At 39.1% G+C, this 26,496-nt stretch overlaps 1 protein-coding gene across 2 annotated transcripts in view; it reads left to right on the top strand.

Annotated features, from left to right (window-relative positions):
* Window positions 1-11,970, top strand: part of Snx13 (sorting nexin 13) — a 96,904-nt gene extending 84,934 nt beyond the window's left edge. For both annotated transcript variants that reach the window (XM_034513866.2, XM_034513865.2), the window contains exons 23-26: window positions 2,841-2,986; window positions 3,221-3,289; window positions 5,216-5,328; window positions 8,381-11,970. In XM_034513866.2, coding sequence (XP_034369757.2) covers window positions 2,841-2,986; window positions 3,221-3,289; window positions 5,216-5,328; window positions 8,381-8,628 — 576 coding nt within the window. In that variant the 3' untranslated portion in view covers window positions 8,629-11,970. The remainder of the gene's footprint in view (window positions 1-2,840; window positions 2,987-3,220; window positions 3,290-5,215; window positions 5,329-8,380) is intronic.
* Window positions 11,971-26,496: the final 14,526 nt, after the last annotated feature.

Below are 26,496 nucleotides of genomic sequence, written 5' to 3'. Positions count from 1 at the left end.
TGTTACCCATGGTAAATTCTTACACACTGCACATGTTCCTGACTTCAACATTTTAATTTAAACAAACATACAAACAAACAGTTAGCAGGGCCCTAGAAACCACCATCCTTCCTGGCTATAATAGCCTTCACCTCCACCATGGATTTACTGCTCTTCTAATTTTTATCCCGGTTTTATAGTTTCTACTTTTAAATAAAACTATAAAGTATATACTCCTTACTTCTGTTGTTTTGTTATTATTTAATGTTATGGTAGTCTTTTATGCTGTTATTTAGTAGTTCTTTCTCAATTCTTGTGTCTTTGCCATATTTGTATTTAGTCTTATAAATTTGTATATTGGATTATGCACAGACTCTGAATATTTTTATTCATATTTTTAAAATGAAAAGATAAATATATGTTTCTACTTAAGAGTCAGAATATGTATACACACATGTATGTGTGTGTATGTATATATATACATATATGTGTGTGTGTGTGTGTATATATATATATATATATATAAATTGAGTTGTAGTATGTGCTCCTAAATAATTTTCCAAAACTGTTTGTACCATTTTTATTATTACTAGCACGATATGCTACATCCTGGCTAGAGTCAATATTTATATCTCTGTAGATTCATGTATGATGGCCGTTCAGTGTCATGTCTTGTGGGTATCTAAGTTTTTTCCACATTTTTCTATTGACTCACCTGTGTTTGTTTTTTGTGTGTTTTCTTAATTTGAGTGCTGAATATAATGTGAGCTTGAGGTATCACATATATGGTATATATTATGTATTTCTGAAATACATCCCTCCCTCTGCTGTCTGTTGATTTTGTAACTCTATATGTTGCCCTGTGTTTTTCTTTACAATGCTTCTTGCTTTGCCATGGCAACATTTAAATTTGCACTTCATCTGTGATTAATTATATATATATAAACTGAGGAAGCGTTCAGCTCTATTTACTAAAAGTCTGTCTTTCCCCATTTGCTGGTTTTTTTCCTTACCATATATGTATGCTTCTGTTCTTGAATGCTTTTGAATCTGATTTGGGGCTCTGAGCTCTTATGCAGATTTATCTTAAATTTATAATTTTCTGTTTTCAGTTTTCAGATAGATTTGTTAATAATAAAGTTGTGTGTGTGTGTGTGTGTGTGTGTGTGTGTGTGTGCCTTCTTCAAGATCATTTTAGGATACTTCTTGAGTTTAATGTATAATATCTGTAACATCTTTCACTCTGGATTTTATAGTTATTTTTCTTTTAATGTCTTGTATCATTAAACTGATGTTATTTTATCAGATAATTGAGCAGTATTCATTTTATCACAGTAATGAAATGAGTCCCTCTTCCCTCTGGACTGTTTAAGTTATAAACTGTCTATTCATGGCATAAATATTAATCAAATGTTTAGAACACAGTTGTGAAAAACTAAAAACCCACACCTTTTCTCATCCTTTCAGTTATAGCATTAATTAGGAAGTGAGCATTAAACTATCGAAAGTCATAAAATGATCAGTTTATATATAGTTCTAAATCAGTAACTATTGTTTATTGGCATGCATAATTTTTCACATAAAAGCATTGTAGCTGGTTTTTTTTTTTTATTTTGTATATCGACTGAAGGCTTTCACAGTTAAAGTATTTTAATTTATTTTTTCTTTTTTAATTGATAAAAACCTTGCGTATAATATATTATGATCATGCATTTTTCTCCCCTAACTTGTCCCAGGTCCTCAAATCCCTACTCACCCAACTCCACAACCTACTTCCCTGTTCATTAGAAAACAAACAAACAAACAAACCATTTTTAAAACAAGAAAATACTCAAAAAAGATACACATGCACAAAACCCCCAAATCATAAAAACACAGAATTGGAAACCACAAAAGACCAGTAAGACAAAAAGTGCCCAAACAGCAATATGCGATGAAAAGTCTATATAAAGTATATGAGTTTATTAGTGTGTGTGCTGAATATAATTAGGTGTACTAATTAAATTAGTACTAATTAAACTAGTGTAAGTTTCTAGTCAGTTAGTAACTCTACCAACATGTCAAGTATGCTAACATTAATAACATAATATTAATTATACCAATTAAAGCATAATATTTTCATACAAATACATGCTTTATAATGTTAGTTTAATTATTTACTGGGTTGTAGTTCAGCTTATTTTTCTGAAAAGTTTTATATATATATATTATATTTTATATATATAAATATATATATTTTAAATATTATATATATATAAAATATAATATACATAAACATCTTAAGCAAATCATTTTTTATTGTTTCATCTGTTAAATATAGATAATAAGGATATTTTTATTCTTTTTTTTTTTTTTTTTTTTTTTTTTTTTTTTTTTTTTTTTTTGAGGCAGAGTTTCTCTGTGTATTTCTGGCTGCCCTGGTGCTTGCTTTGTAGATCAGGGTAGCTTTGAACTCTGCCTCTGCCTCCTGAGTGGAGGGAATAAAGACATGCACCTCCACCACCCAGCCAAATAATTTTATTCTAATGAAAAATATTACCAGAAAATAATTCTCATTTTTAGCATTTTACTACCAGACTGCTGAGTTAGACCTAATTCATGTTTTGGTAAGACTTTAGCATTTCATTACCAGACTGCTAAGTTAGACCTAAGTCATATTTCTGTAAGACTCATCATCAGGAATCTGCTTGAGAAGCTTTTTAAACTACAGCCTAAGAGCTTACTTAACACTGGAGGATTGTAACATTTTAGATCCCTAAAAACAGCTACGAGCTGTTAGAGATACTCTTTATTGAATAACTATGTATGTGAGCTTTTGGAGGCTTTGAGGTCACATCCTGTCTTTTTTCTTTTTTTCTCAGGTGGATGACAATATTCCACTTAGGGTAATGCTGCTTCTAATGGATGAGGTGTTCGACTTAAAAGAGAGAAACCAGTGGTTGAGAAGGAATATCAAGAATTTACTCCAGCAACTTATTAGAGCTACATATGGTGATACTATTAACAGGTAACTGTGTCTCCTGTTCTTCTGCTTCAAGCCCACTGATGAGTAGAGTTTAATTCTGTAAATGACTTGCTAGGCCTTTATTATGGACTTTTTTCTCCAGGCTTTTAAAGACCATTAGATCTCTTCTCAGAAGCAGCTTATCTTCAAATGAAAGTGTTACTCTGTGAAACTTGTGTCAGTTTTATTTGCCTTACAGACTTTAAGCTTACTCATTCAAAATCATATTACTTTCAGAAAAATAGTTGACCATGTTGACTGGATGACCTCACCGGAACAAGTAGCTGACTCGGTGAAGCGTTTCAGGTATGTCTGCAGGCAGTCACTTCTTCCATGTAGTGCAGACTTCAGCATTGCTGTGCCCAGTCGACTATTACTTAATGGCCTTTGTTGATTAACATTTGGTGTGATGAGCAAAGGCTTATGAGACATTATGAGAATCATAATGATTTGGGGCTGTTGACAAACTTCAGATGGTAAAGTCGCTTAGCACAACCTTGCAACCTGAGTTTGATACCAGAATCCACCTAAAGATAGAAGGAGAGAATCAACTCCTATGCAGTTGTCCTCTGACCTCCATGCATACCCTGTGGCCCATGTACCACCCCCCCCCCACATACAGATATATACACTGTGCATGTACACACATGTAATTACAAATACATACCTATATTCTATAGGGCTATAGGGCTATAGTTCCATAGTTCTATAGTGCAATTCTATAGGGCTATACCTATAGTTCTGTAGGGCTATTCTCTCTCTCTCTCTCTCTCTCTCTCTCTCTCTCTTTCTCTTTTAACTAGCAAAGGCACAAAGGAAACACTTCTAAAATGATAGGCTAGATTTTTATCCCATAGAATATCTTTGAAATTATTGACAGTATTAGAAAGCTGGGCATGGTGGGGCTTGGGATTGAGGCAAGAAGATCAGAAGTTGAAGCACAGCTAGTCAACAGAGAAGAAAACCCCATCTTTAAATGTGAAGATAAGCATGCAGAGGACCCCTGACGTCCTCTGGCTGCCAGGGAGGGGTGAGAAGGTGCTGTGAGTGCTGTGCTGAGGTGCTGCTCCCCGAGCCCGCGGGCTCTCTAGTCTCCTATCCTTTCCCTCAGGTAAGCACTTGGCTGTGTGGCAGCAGAGGGTGACAGAAGAAAAGCAGTTTGCCCAAAGGCTCTGGTGACAGGAAGAGGGGAATCTGGTTTCTGCTCAGAAGCAAAGTTTCTCCCTTTTAGACTCCATTGTTTCCAAAAGTTGGACGGGCTGCTTTGTCCTGTTCATTCCAGTTAGAGCAGTTGAATTCTTTTTCAGTGATTCTCAGCCTTGACTGTAGGTTGGACTCAACTGAAAAGTTTAACCCCCCCAAAAAAAGAAGAAATAAAAAAAAAAATACACCTCTGATTGAGCAATACAAACTTATAAAGCCTATGATTAACATTTAAAAAAAATGTATAAATGCAAAAAGGAAAAGGGGGCATGGGATAGGGGTTTTCTAAGGGGGGGAATGGGGAAAGGGGATGGCATCTGAAGTGTAAATAAAATAATGAAAAAAAAAATAGAAGAAGAAAAGTTTAACCCCATGTGGATCCTTTCTCCAGAGATGATTGGGTTGGTTTAACAGGTAGAAAGTCTGCACAATAGGTGGTTTTATTTCCTGATACCCAAAGTGTTTCTAGGGCATGTTAAGATGATTTCTCTGCAATCATGTCCAGCCAGTGGCCCAGATAGCAATGGAAGGGGCTTAGAACATCTGATGTCCCTGTCAAAAGGCTGAACACCTCTGGTGGCCGATAGAGTCGCATTCCTCCAAACCTGTTCAGTATAGGTACCTGTGAACCAACCCATAAGAAACAGGATGGGAGTTCAGGAGAATGAATTGATTGTGTGGGGTACACTGTAGACATCAACTAGAGATTCTTGCTGGCTGAGTTAGATAGGATGAGAATGGAATGGCATAGCCAAGAGAGAAGAGCTGTTAAGATGCTAGGCTGTTCACCTTCAGGGTGCTATGAGTAGATTTGGGTAAGTTATTCACTTAACAGGTCCCCAGTTTTGATTTTAAATGCCCATCATGTGCCTAAATTGAACCCTGCTGTTGGATGCTGTTTGTTACTTGTCTAAATGAAATTTTAGAAATGTTTTCTCTGGTTTAATATTTTATTTTTTTAGCAGTTTTTCATCAACTAGTATCATTAGGCAAATAAAACTGCTCACAAACATCATTTTATTTTCTTAGAGATGCATTTTGGCCCAATGGCATTTTAGCAGAGACAGTTCCATGCAGAGATAAGGCTATTCGAATGAGAACAAGAATTGCAGGAAAAACAAAATTATTTGCAATTATGCCAGGTGAGTGAACACATTTGATTAAAGTTTAATTTATTTGTATTTCTTCTGACTTTTGACATTGATAGTATGCTAATTTAGCTCATTTTTATTATTATAATGACCAGATGGTTTATTATCTACCAAGGGCTATGTAGGTGTTTCTCATATATTCTAACAAATCCTCCTAACAAGTCATTTGAAACAAGTCACTATTTTAACTTTATAATTTTGTGTGTGAGGAAACAGGCTCAAAGTCACCTACCCAGGATTTGTAGTTAGTGAATAGCAGGATTCTGATTCATCTTTGAATGATTAAAAGCTACTCTACTGCCTTAAAATATTTTTTGAGAATTATGTAAAGAAAACATGACAGATGATTGAGCTAATAGAAATATGAATATGACCTGGAACTACATAGGTCATGCTTTAGGGGACAACCTTATTTTCTTCTTTCTCTTCCTTCATTTCTTTCTCTATCTCTATCTCTCTCTCTCTCTCTCTCTCTCCCTCTCTCTCTCTCCCTCCCTCCCTCCCTCCCTCCCTTCCTTTCTTCCTTCCTTCCTTCCCTCCCATCATTAATATAGACTTATTTGTCTTTGTTTTTTCCTCTGAGAAAAAGAGCCTGTGACTAGTGGGCTTTTCTGGCTAGGAGATGGTGAGGATACTTTGTCACTGGATCACAAGCATCTTTAAGAGTGCATAACTATTAACCAATGCCTAGAAATACTCCTCTGTGTTCATTGTGGATGTAGAGAGTGGATAAGATGAATTTATAAGCTCTTTTATCTGTTGTTATCCATTTTCTTACAATTTTACTTTGTTTCTTTTCTGCTTTTTCTTATTATTTTTGAGATGATATCTCATGCTGTAGCTTAGGCTGCCCTGATACTTATGTGTAGCCCATGCTGGTCTAAACTCAGCCTCCCAATTTCTGGGATTATAGACATGAGCATAAGCCAATATGCCTGACTTCTCTTATAACTTAACATTAGATTTTCAGTGTTTAGTTTTCCATCTTTTTTTTTTTTTTTTTGCTTCTTTTTTTTTTTTTTTTTTTTTTAATTTTTTTATTGGACATTTTATTTACATTTCAGGTGTTATCCCCTTACCCCATTTCCCCCCACCCAGGAACCCCTATCCCATCCCCCCTCCTCTTGCTTCCATGAGGATGTGCGCACCCCCCCCCACACACACACACACACTTCCACCTCTACCCTCTAATTCCCCCATACTCAGCGTCCAGCCTTCATGGGACCAAGGATCTCCTTTCCCACCTATGCCTGACAAGGCCATCCTCGCCTACATATACGGCTGGAGCCATGGGTTCCTCCCTATGTGCTCCCAGGCTGGTGGTTGGTATTGTTGCTCTTCTCATGGGGCCCCACAAACCCCTCCAGCTCCTTCAGTCTTCTCTCGCACTCCTCCATTGGGAACCCTTGATCAGTTCAGTGGTTAGCTGTGAGCATTAGAAATCTGCCACATTGCTTTTACTTTCTCCCCATATGTGGTTAAATTTGGAGCCATAAAGAAATGACACTTTAGAAACTTAACAAACCATGACTTAGACTGTTTTCTCATACACCTTTGTAATAAAGGAGATTGCTCTGTGGCCCAGCACAGCTGCAGGAACACTGGAGTCAATGGGTGCTGCTTACTTGAAAAGTATGGAACTGTGTGCTAGGCATTCCTGCACATTGGTTTACTTTCCTAAAGCTTATATTATTTTAGAGGGAACAGCAAACAAAACAAGCAAATGAAATTTAACATGATAGTGATCAGTTCTAAAGAAAGAAGTCACACAGTAGGAGAGAAGACATTGTGGTGCAGTCACAAGAGTTCCAGCTACAGAGAGAATTGCCAGAGGAGCTCTTGCTGGGAAGAAGGCCTGCAGAGGTTGATGGGGAATGAAAGCTGTGATTGTATATACTTATATACTTAATCCTGTGCTTTGTAGTAGGGTCATACATTTTTGTTAAATTATAGTGCATTGCTGCTTAAGTGATAACTTTTTGGAAGTTGCAAGTTTTTAACATTTTTAAAATTTTTTATTATTAAAAATTTGCAAATAAACATAATACACTAAAATTAACCAGATCCAGAGTCTACACTTCAGTGAATTTCTATACAATTAGAATAATTGTTCTTTTACTATTGAATATATTTTTGTGTATTTATTTACCACCAAAAAATAAAAACTCCACAACAGAATTAGAACTAGAAAAACAATTAGCTGTATATAATCTTTCATAACTTATGTACATTACTTGCTTTCAGCTGTTCCTCATCTAGGATTTAGCCTTTATTGTTTTACATGTTGTGCAGTATAGATATGTTCCTTTGTTTACATTATTGAGTCAATTCCAGATATGAGGGAGAACAAGATTTTTCTCTCTCTGAGATTGTGTGGCCTTGCTTACTATACATTTTACATCTGTAAACATAAATTTTGCTCTTTCTTTCTAACACAACAAAATAGTTCTCTCTATGATAATTTGGTTTGTCAATGTAAGTGCCACACTAGCTTGCCCTCACAGTCTGGACAGCGTCTCTATCTTTTACTTTCTCTAATAGGCATTCTAAACTTCAGCCAGGTTTCTCTACCTCACTTCTACCACTTTTTCTGTACTTCCCATTTGGTTATTGATGTTCTGGTGACTGGGGATAATCCTTAATTTCCTTGTATCTATACTCAGCCTGCCCACATAACAAAATCAGCTACAGTCATTGCTTCTGCATCTTACTAAAGTCTTACAAATCTGTGCAACTATAAAGACATTGGTAATTAGAAATCTTCATCAAATAGTGGGGAAAAGAAAGTGGGGATTTAAGAGAGAGAATTATGACTGTAATCTGTAACCTATGAGTATGGCTTCTATTTTCTTGTGCTGTATTCTCTCTATATATCGTTTAGGTAGGCTTTAAGACCCAGTTATACACAGCTTGTTAACTGTATATCTACTATTTATGAGTTACTCTGCTGTATGCTTTAGATTCTTTATTTATGAACATAATTGAGGTATTTATTTCCTTCTTCTGAGGAATGAATATTTGTATTTTTCTCTACTTCATTCAGATGAACTGAAGCACATTATTGGAGCTGAGACAACACGGAAAGGTATTCTTCGTGTTTTTGAAATGTTTCAGCACAACCAACTAAATAGGAGAATGGTGTATGTCTTCTTAGAAGGCTTTTTAGAAACCTTATTTCCACAATATAAATTTCGTGAACTTTTCAACAAACTTCATTCAAGGTCAAAGCAAATGCAGAAATATAAGCAAAAACTTCAAAGTACTCAAGCGCCTTCTTTACAAAAAAGGTGACACTCCATCTTGTGAAGCTGGTGTTCATTTTGTCCAGGACTAATGGTGTGGACAGATCTTCTGGGGTGTAACTCACATACTGTTGTGTCTACACCAGTCTCTCCATGTCTCAAAACAGATTACTAGTACATCCGTAAGACTGGTTCTTCTCATTCTCATCTGTAATCCAGCCACTACCAAGAGAGATCCCTGTGTCTTACATGATTTGGTGCATAATTTGCAACACTGAGAGGATACTGCCCTGTCTCATTCAAGACTGGAGTTGCTCTCTTCTGTTCCAAACTAATCAGCATTCTCTCCCAGTGCCAGAGTGCCAGAGAGTGTGTGTGCGAGAGTGAGGGAAGCACAAAACAACGGGTTATGGGTAACTTAACTAACTACTGTAGCAGCTGCAGACTGCAGTGGATAATTGGAGAGATTTGTTTCACTCAAGGATCTTGTGGGTCGTCAGCATTTTGCTATCATGTGGGTTAGCAGGTGAGTGATCTTTAGAACAATTGTTCAATTGTTTTAAGGCGGCCTGGGCAAAGTGAGAGAAAGAATGCCCTTAATGTAGGAAATAGCCCTTTCCAAATTACAGTCTTGTGTAAAGTAAAGCACTATAAAATAAAACCAATCAAAATCAGAATTTGGTTGGATTTATTATTCATTGATAGAAGTGTTCATTGATTTTCTTTTTTATGTGCTGTAAGGGCTGGGCTTTGCTCTTACGGTTCTCAACTCTCCACTTCTCCTTTGGCATTCTGTGCAGAAGAAGCATGTGGTAGCTCTCTTATGAGTTCAATTTTTTTTTAATCTTTTAACAGATTACTGATTATATAGAAGGGAAATTATTTACTGTAAGAACTGCCAAATACATTGTCCTTCTAAAAATTGGAAATTAAAACAGTACTCTATTGAAAGTTACCATATGATAACTTTAAATCGTATGATCTAGACATGCCTTAGGTAACTACCAATATAGCAAATCAAAGAGTTAATGAGCTTATAGTCCTATGTAAACATACAATGCCTAATTCTACTATGTGTACATATATGAAAATAAATAATGAAAACAGAACTGTACTATTTTTAAAAATATGCTTTTATTTATATTTCGCATAATGTAAAATTCTAAATAAAGCTAGTACACAAAACCCTTTGGTGTATACATTTAACGCCCTAATATTTTATATCAGTGAAACAAAATACCTTTTCCAGTTGTGAAGCCTTTGCATTTCCTAGTGTTCTCTCCATTTTGTCCATTAGGAAGTCTTCATATCCCATATATGCAGGATTTCTGTACTTTTAAATACTTCCAATGACTAAGGGTTTAGATATATTAGCTCTTTTTGTTTTAAAAATATTTAACACTAAAACCTTAAAATAGTGAAACTACTTTTCAGACCACTGAGCCAGTATCCTGATATTTAAAGAATGTTTGGGTGCTTATTGTAAAGGGACAGAGTATTGATAATCCAGAAGATTGGAATAGGACTTTGTCTTGCTGTCACTCAGATTCTTCTTACCCAGTGAAGCCTAGTAGTAAGAGGGAAGCCTTCCTGTAAAGCTTCGTGATGCTTATCAGTGCTGTGTGCATACGTGTAGTATGCACATATTCACCTGAAAGCTTCGTGATGCCTGTCAGTGCTGTGCATACGTGTAGTATGTACATATTCACCTGTAAAGCTTCATGATGCTTATCAGTGCTGTGTGCATACGTGTAGTATGTACATATTCACCTGTAAAGCTTCGTGATGCCTGTCAGTGCTGTGCATACGTGTAGTATGTACATATTCAGCATGTGTTGCATGTCTTTCAGAATTACATAAGTAAAACCCCTTTTTGAAACTTGCAAGTGAGGAAAGATTGTTTCTCTGGCAGAAGAACTTTTTCCTGTACTCCTGCCCTGCCCTGCTGGCCCTTCATTGGCCCCAGACTTACAATTGGATGCATCAAGTGAGTAGACAGCATCAGCATGGCCACAAGTGCAATAATCTCATACATAGCCTCCCGTTTCAATGTTTCAATATTGTTACATAAGTACATTTAAGTGGATACAGAAGGATTCTTGCAAGAGCCTAGTGTGTACATGTGAAAAGTGTTTCTATATAAAGTGAGAAAACTGTCAACCAGGGGAAAAAGAGGTCGTATAAACTGCAGATCTTCTCACAGCCCTGCAAGACAACTGCAATCACACAACACCAAACAAAGAGCAAAAACAAAACTATGTGTTTTTAAGGGGATTTTTGTTGAGAAGCATTTATATTTCAGGAGCAGAAATGTCAAATGGCCATGTGTCTGTGCACGGCTGTGTTTTACAACGAAGAGTGTGGCCGTGCTATAGCTACAGATAACCTAGGCTTGGTCCAGCTGTGTAGAGTATTTAACCCATAAGCAAAGGACAGTGTTCTACGTTTAATAAAGTTACTATATTTTGTGCACTTGTTGCACATATGAACATATACACAAAAAGGTTTTATGTCTTCTGCTGAATGCTTTTAAGTCAGTGGTGCCTTTAGGCAAGAATCATCAAAATTCATCATTTTTTTGGGTTTTCTGATATTTTTTTCAGGTAGTGTAAAACTGCAAAGAAACCATCATAGCTTATTCACCTACAATTTGATTGTGTGACTTAAACGTAGCACTTAGATGAGTATTTCCTATAATTCGAGTGTTCCATGTAGTTGCTGGAAACAGTTGTGCCATTGACCAGTGGATGCACTTTGTTAGCCTTAATTTAAAACAAAAAAAAAATTATTGAATATATCAGTTTGATCACTATAAGTTTGCTGCAGGTGTTTGGGGAAAAAATAGTTAAGTGCAATGAAAGTGTACCAGTTTTTAAAAAGAGAAATTAAGAACAACATAAATTTCACAATCTACAGTTTTAATTTTGTGCAATATTTTCATTTAATGCATGTTTATTTGAGTAATTGTACAATAACTACATTTTTAATGTTTTGAAATCTAATTTAACTGTCTTCTTAACCCAACAACTTCATTCTGTTGTTGCTGCACCTTAATTAAGGACTTGTTTTAAAAGTCTTTTTGTCACTCCTTGTATAATTCTTTTCTTAGTAGAATACTTTTGCTTATGGGAGCATGGCTCCTGTGTTATAAGGGAAAACTAAAGAGCACATTTTAGGATTTGAATTGTTACAAATTACCTTGTGCATATCATTGTACATACGTGTCAGTCGTGCCTAACCGCGCTCTATCAGTGCTCTCCTCCTGTAACCAAGGGGAAAGAATCAGAATGTCAGTTATTTTTATTAACTACAGAAATTAAAATTTTTATTTGGTTTGTGTTATGTTCTGTCTGTTAGAAAATACTAATAAAGTATTAAATGATTCTGTTGAGTTTACTTGGCAATATGTATTATTTTTAAAAATGCTTGCTCAAAGTCTTGTTTTTATAGTCTCTGAGTACTTTCATTTCAATTTAGAATTTGAGCAGTCAAGTTCCAAGATTGTAGATGAGCTACAGAATAATTAAAACTAGCTTTTTTTTTTTTTTTTTTTTTTTTTTTTTTCCTTTATGGGGTAAAACCACTGGCTATCACCATCTTAAAGAAACTTTATATTTTATTGTCACATAAAATTATATGGTGATTTTCTGAAAGACAAAGATCTAGAACTTAGCAAGTTTTATTTGATATCATTTGCGGTTCACATTTCGGCTGTTATTTTAGACATGTTCTGTTCTAAAAGACAGTTGATTGACATTCAGTAATATGCTTGGTTGGTCAAAATATGTATAGCTTTCTTGGTCTACCTCCAGAAACTGCTTAGACATCAAATCAATACCTGTTACCTTACTAAGAACTGGCATCATATTTCTTAGAATACTACTGTAAGTGTCAGTCCCTTTAAGATGAGTCGTTGTGCTTTAAGATGTCCTTTACGATGTGCTTTGACACACTGTCAGTAGTATTATCCAGAATGCCACAATGGTAACGGTCCAAAACATTGTACCATAGTCTTTGAAACAGCTTACCCACTTCCTAAACTTCATTGATAATAGACTCGTTGACATCCCTCTTCCCTGGCTTCTTGGCTTTTACTAAAAGTCCAGACTCAGAGGACACATACACTTTGTATGAACCATGGTTTTAAGCAGGTTTACTGACCTATCCTACTAGTTGGAACACTAAGTTCTCAAGACAGCTGAGAGCTGGGCCAAGCTGGCCAGCAGCCCTACTTTCAAGGGCAACGGCCAGGCCAGCTCTCCCACTTCTTTAGCCCAGTTGTTCCAAGGAAGGGATAAGAAGCTGTACAGTGTTGAAACATCTACACCCTCAAGTAGAAACATGGCAGAAAAGATTGACATGAATGTGAAGAGTTAATGTTCAGTAGTTAATGTTGGTTGCAATCCAAGCACTGGGAAGAATGATATGCATTTCTAATAAAGATGACCAGAGGGAACAGTTCAGTTATGGTCTCAGCAGCCTCAAGAGCTTTCAGTCCCATTTAGCCTACTCCAGTTGATAGATGGGACTTGGTTCTCCAAAGTTTCACAACGGGAAAGTACTAAAACAACCAGCCCCAGATGGTCTGGCTTCTCAACACACATTTGTGCTCTTTTATTCATGTGGCAGCCATCCTGACAACAAAACAGAGTGTCTTTGCTCAAAGAGAAAAGACCTGCAGGCTTGTGGTTTCCCTAAGAGAGGTAAGTGAATTCCAGCCTGCTTTAAGTAGGGTGCAGTGAAGGCAGAAAAACCAAGCATTTTTCCTTACCTTCAGGTGATAACCATTCCACAGGCATAAAGAAAATAGGTTTTTCAAGGCACATGTGCTGTGAGACAAATAATTATATGAGAAAATTGATGATTTGTTTCCTAGGTTACCTGCTTATTTAACAGGGTATCAGTGGCATTTACAAAGGGCATCTTCCTTTCAAATATCTAGTATCCTTTTTGTTTTGAGTCCTTCTAAAGCCTGAAAATTACTTTGCTGTAATTTTCAATGTTGGAGCATCTACACCCTCAAGTAGAGAAGCATGGCAGAAAAGATTTACATGAAGGTAAATTTAGAAACACATTTCCCAAAAGTTTTCTTTTGGCAGGTGGAAGTCCTACTGAGATGCCACGTGATGGTACTGCTAAATGCCCCTCATTGGCCCCCAGGCACACCTGACCTTCCCAGTGATGAATCCTGTGCCATGCTGGCTCTGGCTTCTATCCCCTCAGTCCCTAGGTCTTGGTAAACTTAGTTCTGGTTTTGATTAATGCAAAGCTGCTTTTTTTTTTTTTTTTTTTTTTTTTTCCTAATTGATAGAAGCAGTATTTAGAAGCTATTTTTTGGATCTTGATCCGCCAACAAGCACTCATATCTATGCTGTTCCTCTGCCTGCTTTGAGCACTCAGATATCTCAGGCAACAGCTGCTCTCACTTGCAGGATTCAGTGTTCGTCTTTCAGCCTTTATCAGTTTCATCTATAAGTGGTAAAATGGTCTGTTTGTCTTATTTACAAAGTATTGTGAGCTTTTAAATCTGATCAAGAAAAGTATTCTTTGTGCTTGCTGGGAAGAAACCTGTCACCTACAACAAATTGGTAAGTTTGTTCTTCTATTTTTGATTTATGAGTACAGTTGTAAAAGCACAGTCGAGAGTACACGCACGTGCGTGTGCTTGCATGCATGTGTGCATGTGTGTGTGTTTGTGAATGCAAATGAAAAGCTGTTTTTTCTTGGAAGTGTAGTCTTTACACGTGTAATTTTAGTCCTTGTATTTGCAGTTGGCATAGACTCTCTTCATCATCTCTCGGCCTCAATGAGGTGTAAAATCTGATCCGAAAAGATAGAGTGATGGGGGGAAAAGCATATAGTGATTTATGGAAGCAATGAGATTTGTTTCCTGTAGTTTTGAAGACTTCAGACAGTTTTCTTTGGTTTTATGTTTATTCTCCAGTGAGAATGAATATGTGATCTGGAATGAGCTGGCTCAGTTGAGAGACTGCTTTCAGCTTATGTGGAACTTGGGGACTTTGTAGTAATCTGTAGCACATTGAGAAGTTTGACTTTAGTTTTGAAAAAAAGTTCCATTTAAAAGACGACCAGATTATGGGCAGATGCTTAGTGTTAACCAGCAAAATATACGTAAATACTGAAATACAGAAGCAGTCCATCATGAAACGCACCAGCGTCTAGGCAGAACTAGGATAGGAAGAACTATCAGATGAGCATGAAATATTTGAGATGGACTCACTATGACTCAGACAGCCTCTCTCTCCCCCCTCCAGCCCCTGAGCACTCCTACAGGTGTGTACCACCACAATCAGTAGGCCGTCTTAAATTTTGTGGAGACAAATTGACATAAACAAATTACTTTAAGTAGGATTGCTGTAATATTAAGAGAACCAAAAATTTTTAGTACTCAACAAAAACAGGAGTGGGAAAGTTTTTCTAGCTCAAGTGTTTATGGCAGCTCAACTCTGGCAAAGAAAAGTAGGTGGGGAAGAGGTGTAAAGTAATGGCCTCAATGACTGCATTATAAGAAGTCAAGATACACATATTATCACATAACTGCAAGAAGAATGCCAGTACCATTTGGTTTTAAATTAAAATGCAAAGTGTTTGTAATTTGATATGTGTATATTGAAGAAGCTTAGGTAATAATAAACAGAATATTTGGATAAATTATATGGTTGATAATTTTTATTTAAAATAACCATAGACAGTTTTTCTAAAGTGAATAGCAATATTAAACTTTCTAATCATGTAAAACTTGGTTTTATTTTCCTATGGAAAAGCCCAATTTGAGTACTAACTTTAAAGTCGTTCAGAGAGAATGCCCCACCGTGAGATCCATCCCATATACAGTCAACCAAACCCAGACACTATTGCGAATGCCAAGAAGTGCATGCTGACAGGAGCCTGTTATAGCTGTCTCCTGAGAGGCTCTGCCAGAGCCTGACCAATACAGGTGTGGATGCTCACAGCTAACCATTGAACTAAGCACAGAGTCCCCAATGGAGGAGTTAGAGAAAGGACTGAAAGAACTGAAGGGGTTTGCAACCCCATAGGAAGAACAACAATATCAACCAACCAGACCACCCCACCCCGCCCCCCAGAGTTCCCAGGGACTAAACCACCAAAGAGTACACATGGAGGGACCCATGGCTCCAGCCACATATGTAGCAGAGGATGGCCTTTTCAGGCATCAGTGGGAGGAGAGGCCCTTGGTCGTGTGAAGACTTGATGTCCCAGTGTAGGGGAATACCAGGGTGGGGAGGTGGGAGTGGCTGGATGGGCAGGGGAGCACCTCATAGAAGTAGGGGGAGAGGGTATGGGATGGGGGTTTCTGGAGGGGAAACAGGGAAAGGGGATAACATTTGAAATGCAAATAAAATGTCCAAGAAAAGAAAAGAAAGTTTTTTGTTTGTATCCCCAAAGGATTTTAAGATTCTGATAATATTTTTAAAAATGTATTCAGCGGTTTTTCTCCTAAGCTGGAAGGTATTTTATTCCCACAGAGTATTTGAGAATACCTCTAGACCCACTGCTTTTTGAATACATGTATAATATATCTGAGATGTCCTTCCACCATTGCCTCACTTATCCTTCCTACTCTGCCAGCCCCCCTTTCTCTTTTTGATAACTTTCTCTTCATCTTTCATGGCTTGTTTATTGCTCACTGTATTTAAATAGGGTCACTTGTATGACCATGGATGGGGTTTACTTTCCTGAACAAGGACAACTTAACCAACAGCTTCCAGTGAGGAACATCCTAGTTCCCTGGTAACCCATTACTTGCATGTAGCTCCTCAGAAGAGGTGGGTGGGACTTTATGAGCCATGGTAGGATTGATGGGTACACACTTGTTACTTATACAAGTTACTTGTACTTACACACTTGTAAGGCTTGTATATGTAACAACTGCTATTGTGAGTTCATGAATGCAACAGGCTATGTCATGTTCAGAAGACAGCTTTTCGTAGCACCCAGTCATCTTTCAGGAAGCTACAGACCCTGTGAACTGGGGGAGTCTGTGTACTTTGGGAGAGGACAAGGAAAGATGATGGGATATGGAGGATACAAACAAAAACCAGGAACTGCCGGGGTCTGCCACATAGACATTGGTTTTTATATAAGTAAGGAAGAGTTGGGGAGAAAAACAAGAGATGGATGGAGACTGGGTGTGGGACTGTGTCTTGGCTGATGCCCTGGGCTAGTAGGGCCATGTGGTATGTGGGCCAGCATCAGAATGTACTCCTAAACCTCAAATGGTGACTAGGAATTGTGGCTGAAGTATGAGTATACTCCCAACCTCAGGTAGCTAACTCCAGAGCTAAGGCCAAAGTGTGGGCAGGCTCTCTAACCTCAGATGGTGAGTAGATCAGGGATTAAAGGTTGCATGTATTCTCTACCTTCAGTGAAACTGCAGCTAGGACAGAGGTATGTGTGGGTTTCCTAACCTCAGATGCCAAAGCAGAGCTGGACAAAAAAAAGCTTTTAGGAATTCTCTAATCCCCTCTGCCTCTGGAATTGTAATTCCGGAGAGAGATAATCCTTTATTAGTTGTGCTGAGACCCTGTCCCTTCCTAACGATGGCTGCTATTCACAGTTCACATACATCGTTTCACCCAGCGAGGCAATAGGCATCGTAAAAGGACAATGGAGTAGTCAGACTGTCCAGGCTAACAGTGAATTCCCTGGTCCCTGACAAAAATCATTATTCTCAGGCAGGTTATTAGAGTGTTCTTACAAGAGAAATCCCTAAGGCAGGGGAGGGAGTGTCTGCCAGATCACATTGCCCAGATGAAGAAATAATGAGGGGCATTGTCCTGGACAGACTTTTCCAAACTATAAAATCTTAGTCACAGGACAGTTACCTAGGAGCCGTACTTCCCAGAGATGGGGCCAAAATGAATTTTCACCAGCAGGATTGCTGTACCACGTCCCTGGGGGACAGGGCACGTCTTGGATAGCTGTAAGTCTGTCAGGCACATGACATTTGGCAGACATGACATCCTTAGCTGTCCTGACCTGGCCATTCTCCCTGTGTTTCCCTAGGAGTTATTCTGTCAATATGAGGAATAGAAAGAAATCCCCTGCCCACATCTCACCCCATTTGGTTCTTTGAGATAGGTTTTCTCTCCTTAGCCCTGGCTATCCAAAAACTTTCTTTGTAGACTAGGCTAGCTTTGAACTCAGAGGTCATCTTTCCTCTGCTGGGATTAGAGGTAGGCTCTGCCAGGCCAGGCTTACTCCTGTTTGTAAGTGATGCTTGCACTGTCCTTTGCAGGGCTATTTGTACTTTTTCCATTTTGGTTGACTGGAAAGACCACTTTGGGGTTTTTTTGTTTTGTTTTGTTTTGTTTTGTTTTTTGTTTGTTTGTTTTTTTGTTTTTTTTGTTTTTTTTTTTTTTTTCATGGCTAAAATACCAAATTTTCAAACAGTAAAGTGTACCCCTTCAGTCCGTCTGGCAGCCGGTACACAGAGGCCACTGCTGTTCCTACGGGCTGAGTGCAGTGAGTTAGTTTGCTCCTTCAGAGTCCCTTTATTTCTATTGAGGTGTAGTCATGGAGGTTAAACTTTGAAGGACTCAGTTTACATTTCATAAAAATAGCATTACATCTTCTAACACTGAAGTTTAGAGTGGCCCTTTAGAGTTTTGACTGATGATTAATCATACTGGGTAATATTTCTTGAGTTTTGACATTGAAATGGTTTGCACGTTTTTTTCTCAGGAGTCGTTGAAAGGATCACCATGAGGTGATGTTAGCATTTCCCTATTCTGTACCTACAGAGACTGAATTACAGGGGCAGTGCACTCAACCTGTGCAACGCCATGCTGCTGAGACTTGGTGGATTTAGAATTTCACTTTGTTCTCAGTGACTACATAATTCTCCCTGTGAATAGTGTGTAGGTATTCCTACACACAGGAACCAGGTTGACATCATAGCTTGTAGGGAATGAGAGCAGATTTTGAATAATGCTGAGGTAAGCCTGGGACATTAAAGCCTGACAGCATAGGCCTTGAGACACACATGTTTGGCTGTTTCCGGAATCTGAGATCATAGTGCTCTGAAGGCAGTGATGTCACCCTCACCTTGTATCGATTAGTGGGCGTATTTCTGCAAAGTATCAGGAATGGATCATGTTCTTTGTATTATCAGTCTAATCAATTTGTGTTATCAGCTTATATTATAAATTTGTATTATCGGTTTCTTTCCAATAATTCGGAAAGAAATCAAGCAAGTTCTACTCATTGTCAGAGGTGAAACTATGGAGCCACTTCTATGAAGATTATACCTTCAGAACTCCAATTTTAAGAAGAAACAAAATGTCTAAGGTGGTTTACTTAGAATAGCAAAAGGAAGAGAAGACCAGCCTATGTTTGATTTGGATCTGAGCTGGATTGAGGACTAAACGGGTGAGCAGACAGGCCAGAGCTGTACTTCCAGCAGGGAGTGAGAACCTTCTGGGATACAGTGTTCCCCAAGAGAAGGAAGGGGACTCAGCATGGTAGACCACTAAGGGAAGGGTGGGATGCCTGATGCCCATTAAAATATTTTAAATTCTACCACTTTGAATTCAAAAGGTGTAGGCTATGGTGACAAGGTAGGTCAAGACGTGTCATTCCAGCATGCAGAGAACAAGTGGTGTCAGAGATTTGAATGCTAGCACAAAGACACAGCCCTTTGACCTAGAGTCCATAAGGAAGGATAGAAAGACCCTGGGCAGCCATGGTGGACATTCCAGGGATGACAGTTAATACTGAGGTCAGGAAGGGAAAGCTCCAGAGATGAGGCCAAGCAATAGGGATACTTCCTAGACCAGTTCAGGGAGAATTGAGGCATAAATACAGCTACCAGTCCCGATGACAACAGCCATACCACAACTTAGTGTTGGTGTGCAAGTGACACAGCCAACGCCTACTAGCATAGGATGGAATTGTAGAGCTATTGTCTTCAGAGTGGGCTCAGAATGTATGAATGATCAGGACATCTGAGAGACAACTGGATTGTGACAAGCCAGTCAATGCTATTGTCGTGAAGGCTTACAGCTTCCTAAAGGAAAGCTAAGGCTTTGGATATCCACCAGCCAACGCCTACTAGCATAGGATGGAATTGTAGAGCTATTGTCTTCAGAGTGGGCTCAGAATGTATGAATGATCAGGACATCTGAGAGACAACTGGATTGTGACAAGCCAGTCAATGCTATTGTCGTGAAGGCTTACAGCTTCCTAAAGGAAAGCTAAGGCTTTGGATATCCACCCCACAAGTCAGTACATCACAATAAGGGGTACCATTACATGGTTCAACCATCCTTGTTGCTTCTGAAAGACCAGTATCTAGGATTCTGCCTAGTGTAAAACAGTTGTACTGGAGATTGTCTTGAAAGACTCAGCAGCAGGTGCTGTTTCTTCTTTCCAGGACATCAAAAGAACAAATAAGCATGAAATGTGCCCCGCTGTAGCCAAACTGCTAATCATACACAAAGAACTGAAACTGATGGGGTTGTGTGCAGAAGCCCTTTGGCACCTGTTTTTGTCATCTTATTTTGTTATTTTTTTCACCAAATTTTACACCTTTTAACTTGTTTGTGGCTGTCAGTCTTCCCAGCTCTCCAGGCTCGAGGTGGGGTTGGGGGTAGGGAGAGGAAGGCAGAGGGGGGAGGATGCTCACGTGTGTGTGTGTGTGTGTGTGTGTGTGTGTGTGTGTGTGTGTGTGTGTGAACTAGCACATATGCGCACGTGTGCACACGTACGCACACAGTCTCTCACTGCAGCTGATGATGTTGAAGCGTGACATGGATCAGGGATTAAGCTAAGAGCATTGGCCACATTAGATTGAAACTTTGAGGACCAGCAAGAACAGTACCTCATCTCATTACTAGTAACTTGAGACTGTGGATCTTTTGTGTACTCTGCAAAGCTTACAACCTCAGGGCATTCATTGTATTCAAACAGAGGTTTACAAAGGATATTAAAAGAACATTGGGTCAATGAGTGGCCCAAGATGAGCTTTGCAGTGTGCATAGTCAGGCTCCATCCTCCCTCCTCTCCTCCTTCCCTCTGTCCCTTTCTATGATTGAACCTAGGGTCTTGTATATGTTAGCAAGTTGTCATACTGTGCTACATCGATGGCCTTTGTGATATGAAATTGACTTTGATTAGAGTAGCCTTCATAGCCTCTTCATACTTCTGAAGCTATAATTTGGTGAACTTTTTGGAGAAGTGAAAAAGACACCCACTATCCATCCCACCCCACCCCGCCAAATAAAATGAGGCCAGGACTAGGCTGAAATTTGTATGAGAATTTACTTAAGGAGAGAAGGCATCTCAAACCAAGGTGGGGAGCAGGGAGATGGGAAGAAGGCAAGTTAACAATGCGAGTTGTCATGATGTTTGTTTATATCCCACCTGTATGTCATGGCAATCTTATACTAGCCTACAAATTCACATTGTAAAGAAATCTTAGGAGCACAAGAAGAAAAGAGAATTCCTTGGTATTCCTAAAATGAGGAAGATGTTTCTAATGATGACTTGGAAATTGAAGAGACAAAATAAACGTTAATTAAAATGCATAATAACTCCTCCAACTTGTAAATTATTCATAAGCAAAGCTGACAACTTGTAACTGACCTGAAAGCACCAAAATACACACACTATTCACAGGTCTCCCAAAATTTATTTTTAACAAACTAATTTGCACTAGAAAGGTATGGTACATATCCTCTCCTTGCTCTTCAGCTCAGTTTTGGCTTCTGGTACTTTTTCAGGGTGTTTCATTGGGAAAATGGTTTCCTTAACCAGCCCACTTTTGGAAAAAATTCCCCCATCTCTTAGCATCAAGTCATTTTTCCCAAAAGGAAGAACTACAGTATTTAGGAGTGCAGACTCTGGATTAACTGCCTATGGTTCAAGTTTTGGCTCTACTGGTTTCAATGTACATGGACTGGGCCTTGTTGATACAGAAATGCATCCATCTCAGATGGAAGAGGGGGGTCGTTTGTTCCAGGGCTGAGAATGGGTTGCTATAGCCTGGAGGTGCTCATTTAGTTTACTCAGAATAGCATGTTCCGATGTAACAGTTACATGACGGTTTTATAAATCAGTACACTTTTTAGATTTATTGAACTGTCAGGTGGGTTATGCCCAAGCGAGGAAAAGTCTACTATAGACTCAGGTGATCTGATGACATCCTCGGCCTTTGGTTTGCTAGAAGCTGATGGTGCATTTCATCAATATTTGTCTAATAATCACAAGCTTGGCTGTTAAGTCAAACCAGAAGTAGACAATGACTGGCTACTAAGGGAGCTGAGTAACCCAGGGTAGTTTGACTTTGACCTGTATGAGAATCCATGTCTCCATAATCTCTTCGTCAGTTTGCTGTGTGGAGTATTAGGAACAGGTGTGGCTTTTAATTTTGGGAACTTCAGTTCACAGCCTTGAATGTATGCAAAGAATTTGATATTAATAATGTCAACATTATACTACTGTGACTAATCCAATCTGTTGATATATAGATATATAGACTTAGAATAGCATCTGGCCCAGGACAAGTATGTTAGAAATGTCATGGCCATAACTTTGTTCTAAACAATAGAAGTTTTGCTGATTTTATAAACTTCAAGGTATGGCCAGTGCAGTCCTAAAATGAGAACGGATGTAGTAGCCTGCAGGAGATACAAGGCTGGGCCCCCTGACACTGCTCAAGAGATAGTGTGTGTGCTCTACTCATCTGTGCAGAGGCCAGGTAGCGACCAGGAGAAGGAGACTGTCCTTTCTTGATGTAGCCATCCTTGAAATGCCACATGACTGGAAATTCAGCTCATAGGTTGGCCAAGGTAGACTTCAGGACAGTAGTTTCTTTGCTCTTAATCTTGGTCCCTTGTCTCTGCTGAACAGAATTTATTTCGCAGTCATGAAACAATCTGTCTTTATAATGTTGAGGCTCCACCCCTGAGAGAAGTTAAAGGGAGATGTTATTTCCTTACTGGGGCAAAGTGAGCCCCATGGTGAGGCAATAACCTCCTGTGCTTCCTTCCTCTCCTGAAGAGCTGCTCTAGGCCGGATCTATTCAGTGGGAGGCCAGGCTCTGGAAGCTGCATTTTAATTAACTTGCTTTGGGATTGATTGCACTGCAGTGAGCAGTAACCTCCCAAGGAATGGTCCCTTGGGTGGATGACTCTGATGGGAAAGCTTAAGATCTTAGCAAAATTGGTCGGGTTCGAGCTCTTTAAAAGGTAAGCCATGGGTTTTCTATAACAGCATAAACTAGTCCAGAGGAGGCAGGTCCAGTAAGGTTCCAGAGTTGACACTGCTGACTTTATTGCGGTGTAATCACTTTGTAACTGCCTTCAGCACATTGTTCATCTGTGGGTTTCATGCTAATTTATATGGAGTTCGGGGAACTGTATTTCTAACCCTGAGCTCAGTGTGTGTATCCTTGACACAATCATGTTAGTAGTATAATGCTGCTTCAGGATACTACAGGAAAGGAAAAGTTTGAAGGTTTAAGACTTACTGTGTGCTATAAAATTGAAATTGATGCTGTGGCAGAAAGTTATATGCCTCGTAATTGTTCAATTCCAAACCCCAGATTATCAATTCTTAGGCTGGAAATGTTGAGAAAGTTCTTAAGTTCACTGAGTGAGTCTGTGGGTGAAGCTGAGTACTGGAGTAGGCACACATTTATGTCAAAGTGCGCACTTGAAGGTCTCAAGAGTTGGTTCTCTCCTGCCACCTTGTGGGATCTGGTAACTTGAATTTATATTGTCAGGTCAGCATGCCTGTGTCTCTGTGCACTGAGCCATTTTGCAAGCCATAAACTGTATTTTTGAAATGCACCATACGTAACTAAATCTCAATAAAATTGACTATTAAAATAAAAGAATTAATACCATGAAATAGATAATGCCTCCGTTTAATGGCTGAAAGACCTGTATTTATTCATGACAACACTGTGCTAACGATGCAGCCAGACTCAAAAGCAGTCATCCGCTGCAAAGCCTGGATTCTGACTATAGTATTTGCGATGCTCAAAGCTTCTATAACATAGAGAGATAGCCAGGTGGGGGTTTAACATGGGATCTATGTCCTTAAACCTGGTGGGGAGCCTGAATTTTAATATACATTACCCTGGTTCACCATTTTATTGAGGGATAGTCTGAGGATGCAGAGGCAGACTGAAGCTGAGAACACAGCAAGCTCCAGTCCGTCACAGTGGACATGTCCTGGAGTACTGGTCTAGATGCACTAACATATTGATGTATTTCAGAATCATCGGATGATCCTCCATTGAAGCTGCAGATAGCTCAACTGCATTCCAGGTGTACTAAAATAAGGAACACCGTGGGACTTCTGTCTGCTAGGTGGGATGAGACTAGAGAATCTCATAATAAATGGTGGGTCTCTGTATGCAGGGCCCTGTTGACCACAGAGCTCAAGGGAAAGCTGTTCTCACCCTGGCCTTTGGAAAGCTTGGAGGGAAGCAGGCTGGCGTGGGCAAGGAATTGAACTCCTTGTTCCATTATGTGGGGATTCCAGAGCAGGGCTCATGAAGAAGCATGTTTATCTCAGGGACCCAAAACATGTTTTGGCTTTAATGTTATATCAACATATGTCCCATTTGTTTGCAGGACACAATCTCACTATGTTACCCAGGCTGTCCCTGAACTCCATACCTTCCTGTCTCAGCCTTCTAAGTACTGGGATTACAGTTCGGTACCATGTCTGACTGTTTTTTTCTTCTTCAAAGTAAATCAATTATCATAAGTTTTAAACATATTCACCCTAAGTATTAACCAAAATAATAATGTATACTTGGATTACTCAGTGCTAAGGGGTCATGATTCTGTACCTTCATATAAAGATATACTTGGGCAGTTTTACACAAATAGCAGTTGGGTTTACTATTAGTAAATACATGATATCATATAACCTGTTGTCAGCCTTATAAATTCCTGCCATTCGCCAATGTACCTGAAGCAGAGAAATCACCACCATTCCTCTCAAAGGTTGTAAAGCAAATCAACACATCACAGAGTTTTCAGTGATATTCCTGCCATTGCCCATTTTTCTACCTCTTATCCCTGTGACCTACAAGACTAATTCACAAAAGATTACATAGAAACAGGGAAGGAGGGATGTAAGTCAAGGCCTGCCTGGCTAGTTTAGTGTCTCAAAATTAAAACTGCAGAGGCTTGGAAATGTAGCTCAGTGAGAGGTCTTTGCCCCAGACTTTAAGATGCTGAGAAGCCTATAAGCAAACTTTTCTGGAGGCTTTTTTAAAGGCACAAGTGTATAAAGGCCAGTACAAATACTGATTGTGATGTATATGGTTTTATGTTTTTAGGATGTGTTATGGTATACAGTAGTGGTGGTTGTCCTTCAGGTGCCTTGCAATTCTAAAATTATTCTGAAGCAAAAATCAAAATATAATCTATCCTGTAAACCTCACTGTGCTTTGTAACAAACACACATGAAAATGCCCAAGAAGTGCTCACTGACAGAAAGGCTCACATTTTCAAAGGCCACCATTGTGTACCAACAACCATTCTCCTCGTGTTCAGCACGGGAAATGGAGAATTTTCTGTTTTCCTGTTGGGTACGCACACGGAAAAGTTGGCCTCAAAAAGAAATGAGGTAGAAGGAATTTTCCTCTGAAACATAGCCTGCTTCACCAGGCATGGCAGTGCAAACCTGTAACCCCAGCACAGAATGGCCCAAGTTCCAGTAACACTGGAAAAGTAACATTGCAAAGTAACACTGTACCTTGAGAAAAATGCTTACTTGGTGTGCAGAAATAGCAGAAAAGGGGAAATCATCATTCCTGGTTAAGGGGGCTGTTAGGAAGGATTAAAAATCCATCCCAAATAAAGCAATAGAAACCTCTCCTACCAAGTGATGAGACATTTAACTATAAAGATGCGCTTCGTACTTTCCATCCACGTCTAAGTGCCTTTTCCTATGTGCGAAATTTGCATTCTATTTTCAGAGACATTTTCCTCCCCACAGACAGTATTAAAATTCTTTTGGGATATCCATAAATAACCAAACAACATTTGCAATTCCAGGGGGCTTTGCACGGAGTGTAACCTGTCTGCCTGTTATCACCTCTGCCCTTATAATTGGAGAGCATGACAAACATGAGAATTAAACTTTCCTTAAAAAGCAGAGGCATGCAAATTACTTCAAACCTGTTTGGTTGTGTTTTCACATGGCCCAGAGGACCCTCTTGGTGCACAGGGCCCATGGTGCACAGGATTTGGTATTTGAGTTGAGTGTATTGGCCATTGCCTGGGGTTAGCCATGAGAGGCAGAGGAGAAGGTCTTTGTGTAGGAAAGGTTAACATTAGGAACCCAACCATTCTGTCATATACATATACTCGCAGTCTTAGCAAGTGTTGACACAGTAAAACACTTAACAGCGGAGTGGTATACGACATTAAATATGTGGGTTTGCTCTGCTTTCCAAACAGAGGCCTTTGTCAAATGAACCTATAACTCACACACCTGTAGCCCCTAACCTGATGAAAAGCTCCTGCTTTTGCCAATGGAATTCTGAGGATCCTTTGAACATTGCACCTCTGTGCCACCAAACATAGGATGAGAATTCTTCACTTGGTTTTCTGTTGTGAAGAGATGAATAGTGACATATGGGATCAGAAGCCTATCCAGGCTTTAAGGATGCCTGCCTGTTTAGAACAAGATCTTTATTTTTCAGAAGAAAAAAAAAAGTCAGATTGTGTTTTGATCATTTTTAAAGATGGCATGGGCCACTGAACTGTCAAGAGAAGAAACAAGGGTATACCTGAGCCTTTTGCATATGGCTGGGGTTGGGGGCGGGTGGTTTCATTGACATCCTGAGATAGGGCTCATGAAATTGTGTGCTGAGAGGACCGCATCGCCTGAATAGGCTGAAACAAAT

The sequence above is a fragment of the Arvicanthis niloticus genome, chromosome 11 (assembly GCF_011762505.2).
Source record: "Arvicanthis niloticus isolate mArvNil1 chromosome 11, mArvNil1.pat.X, whole genome shotgun sequence".
Lineage (NCBI taxonomy): Eukaryota > Metazoa > Chordata > Mammalia > Rodentia > Muridae > Arvicanthis > Arvicanthis niloticus.
Note: the sequence above shows the minus strand (reverse complement) of the source record. Positions and strands in the feature narration are given on the sequence as shown.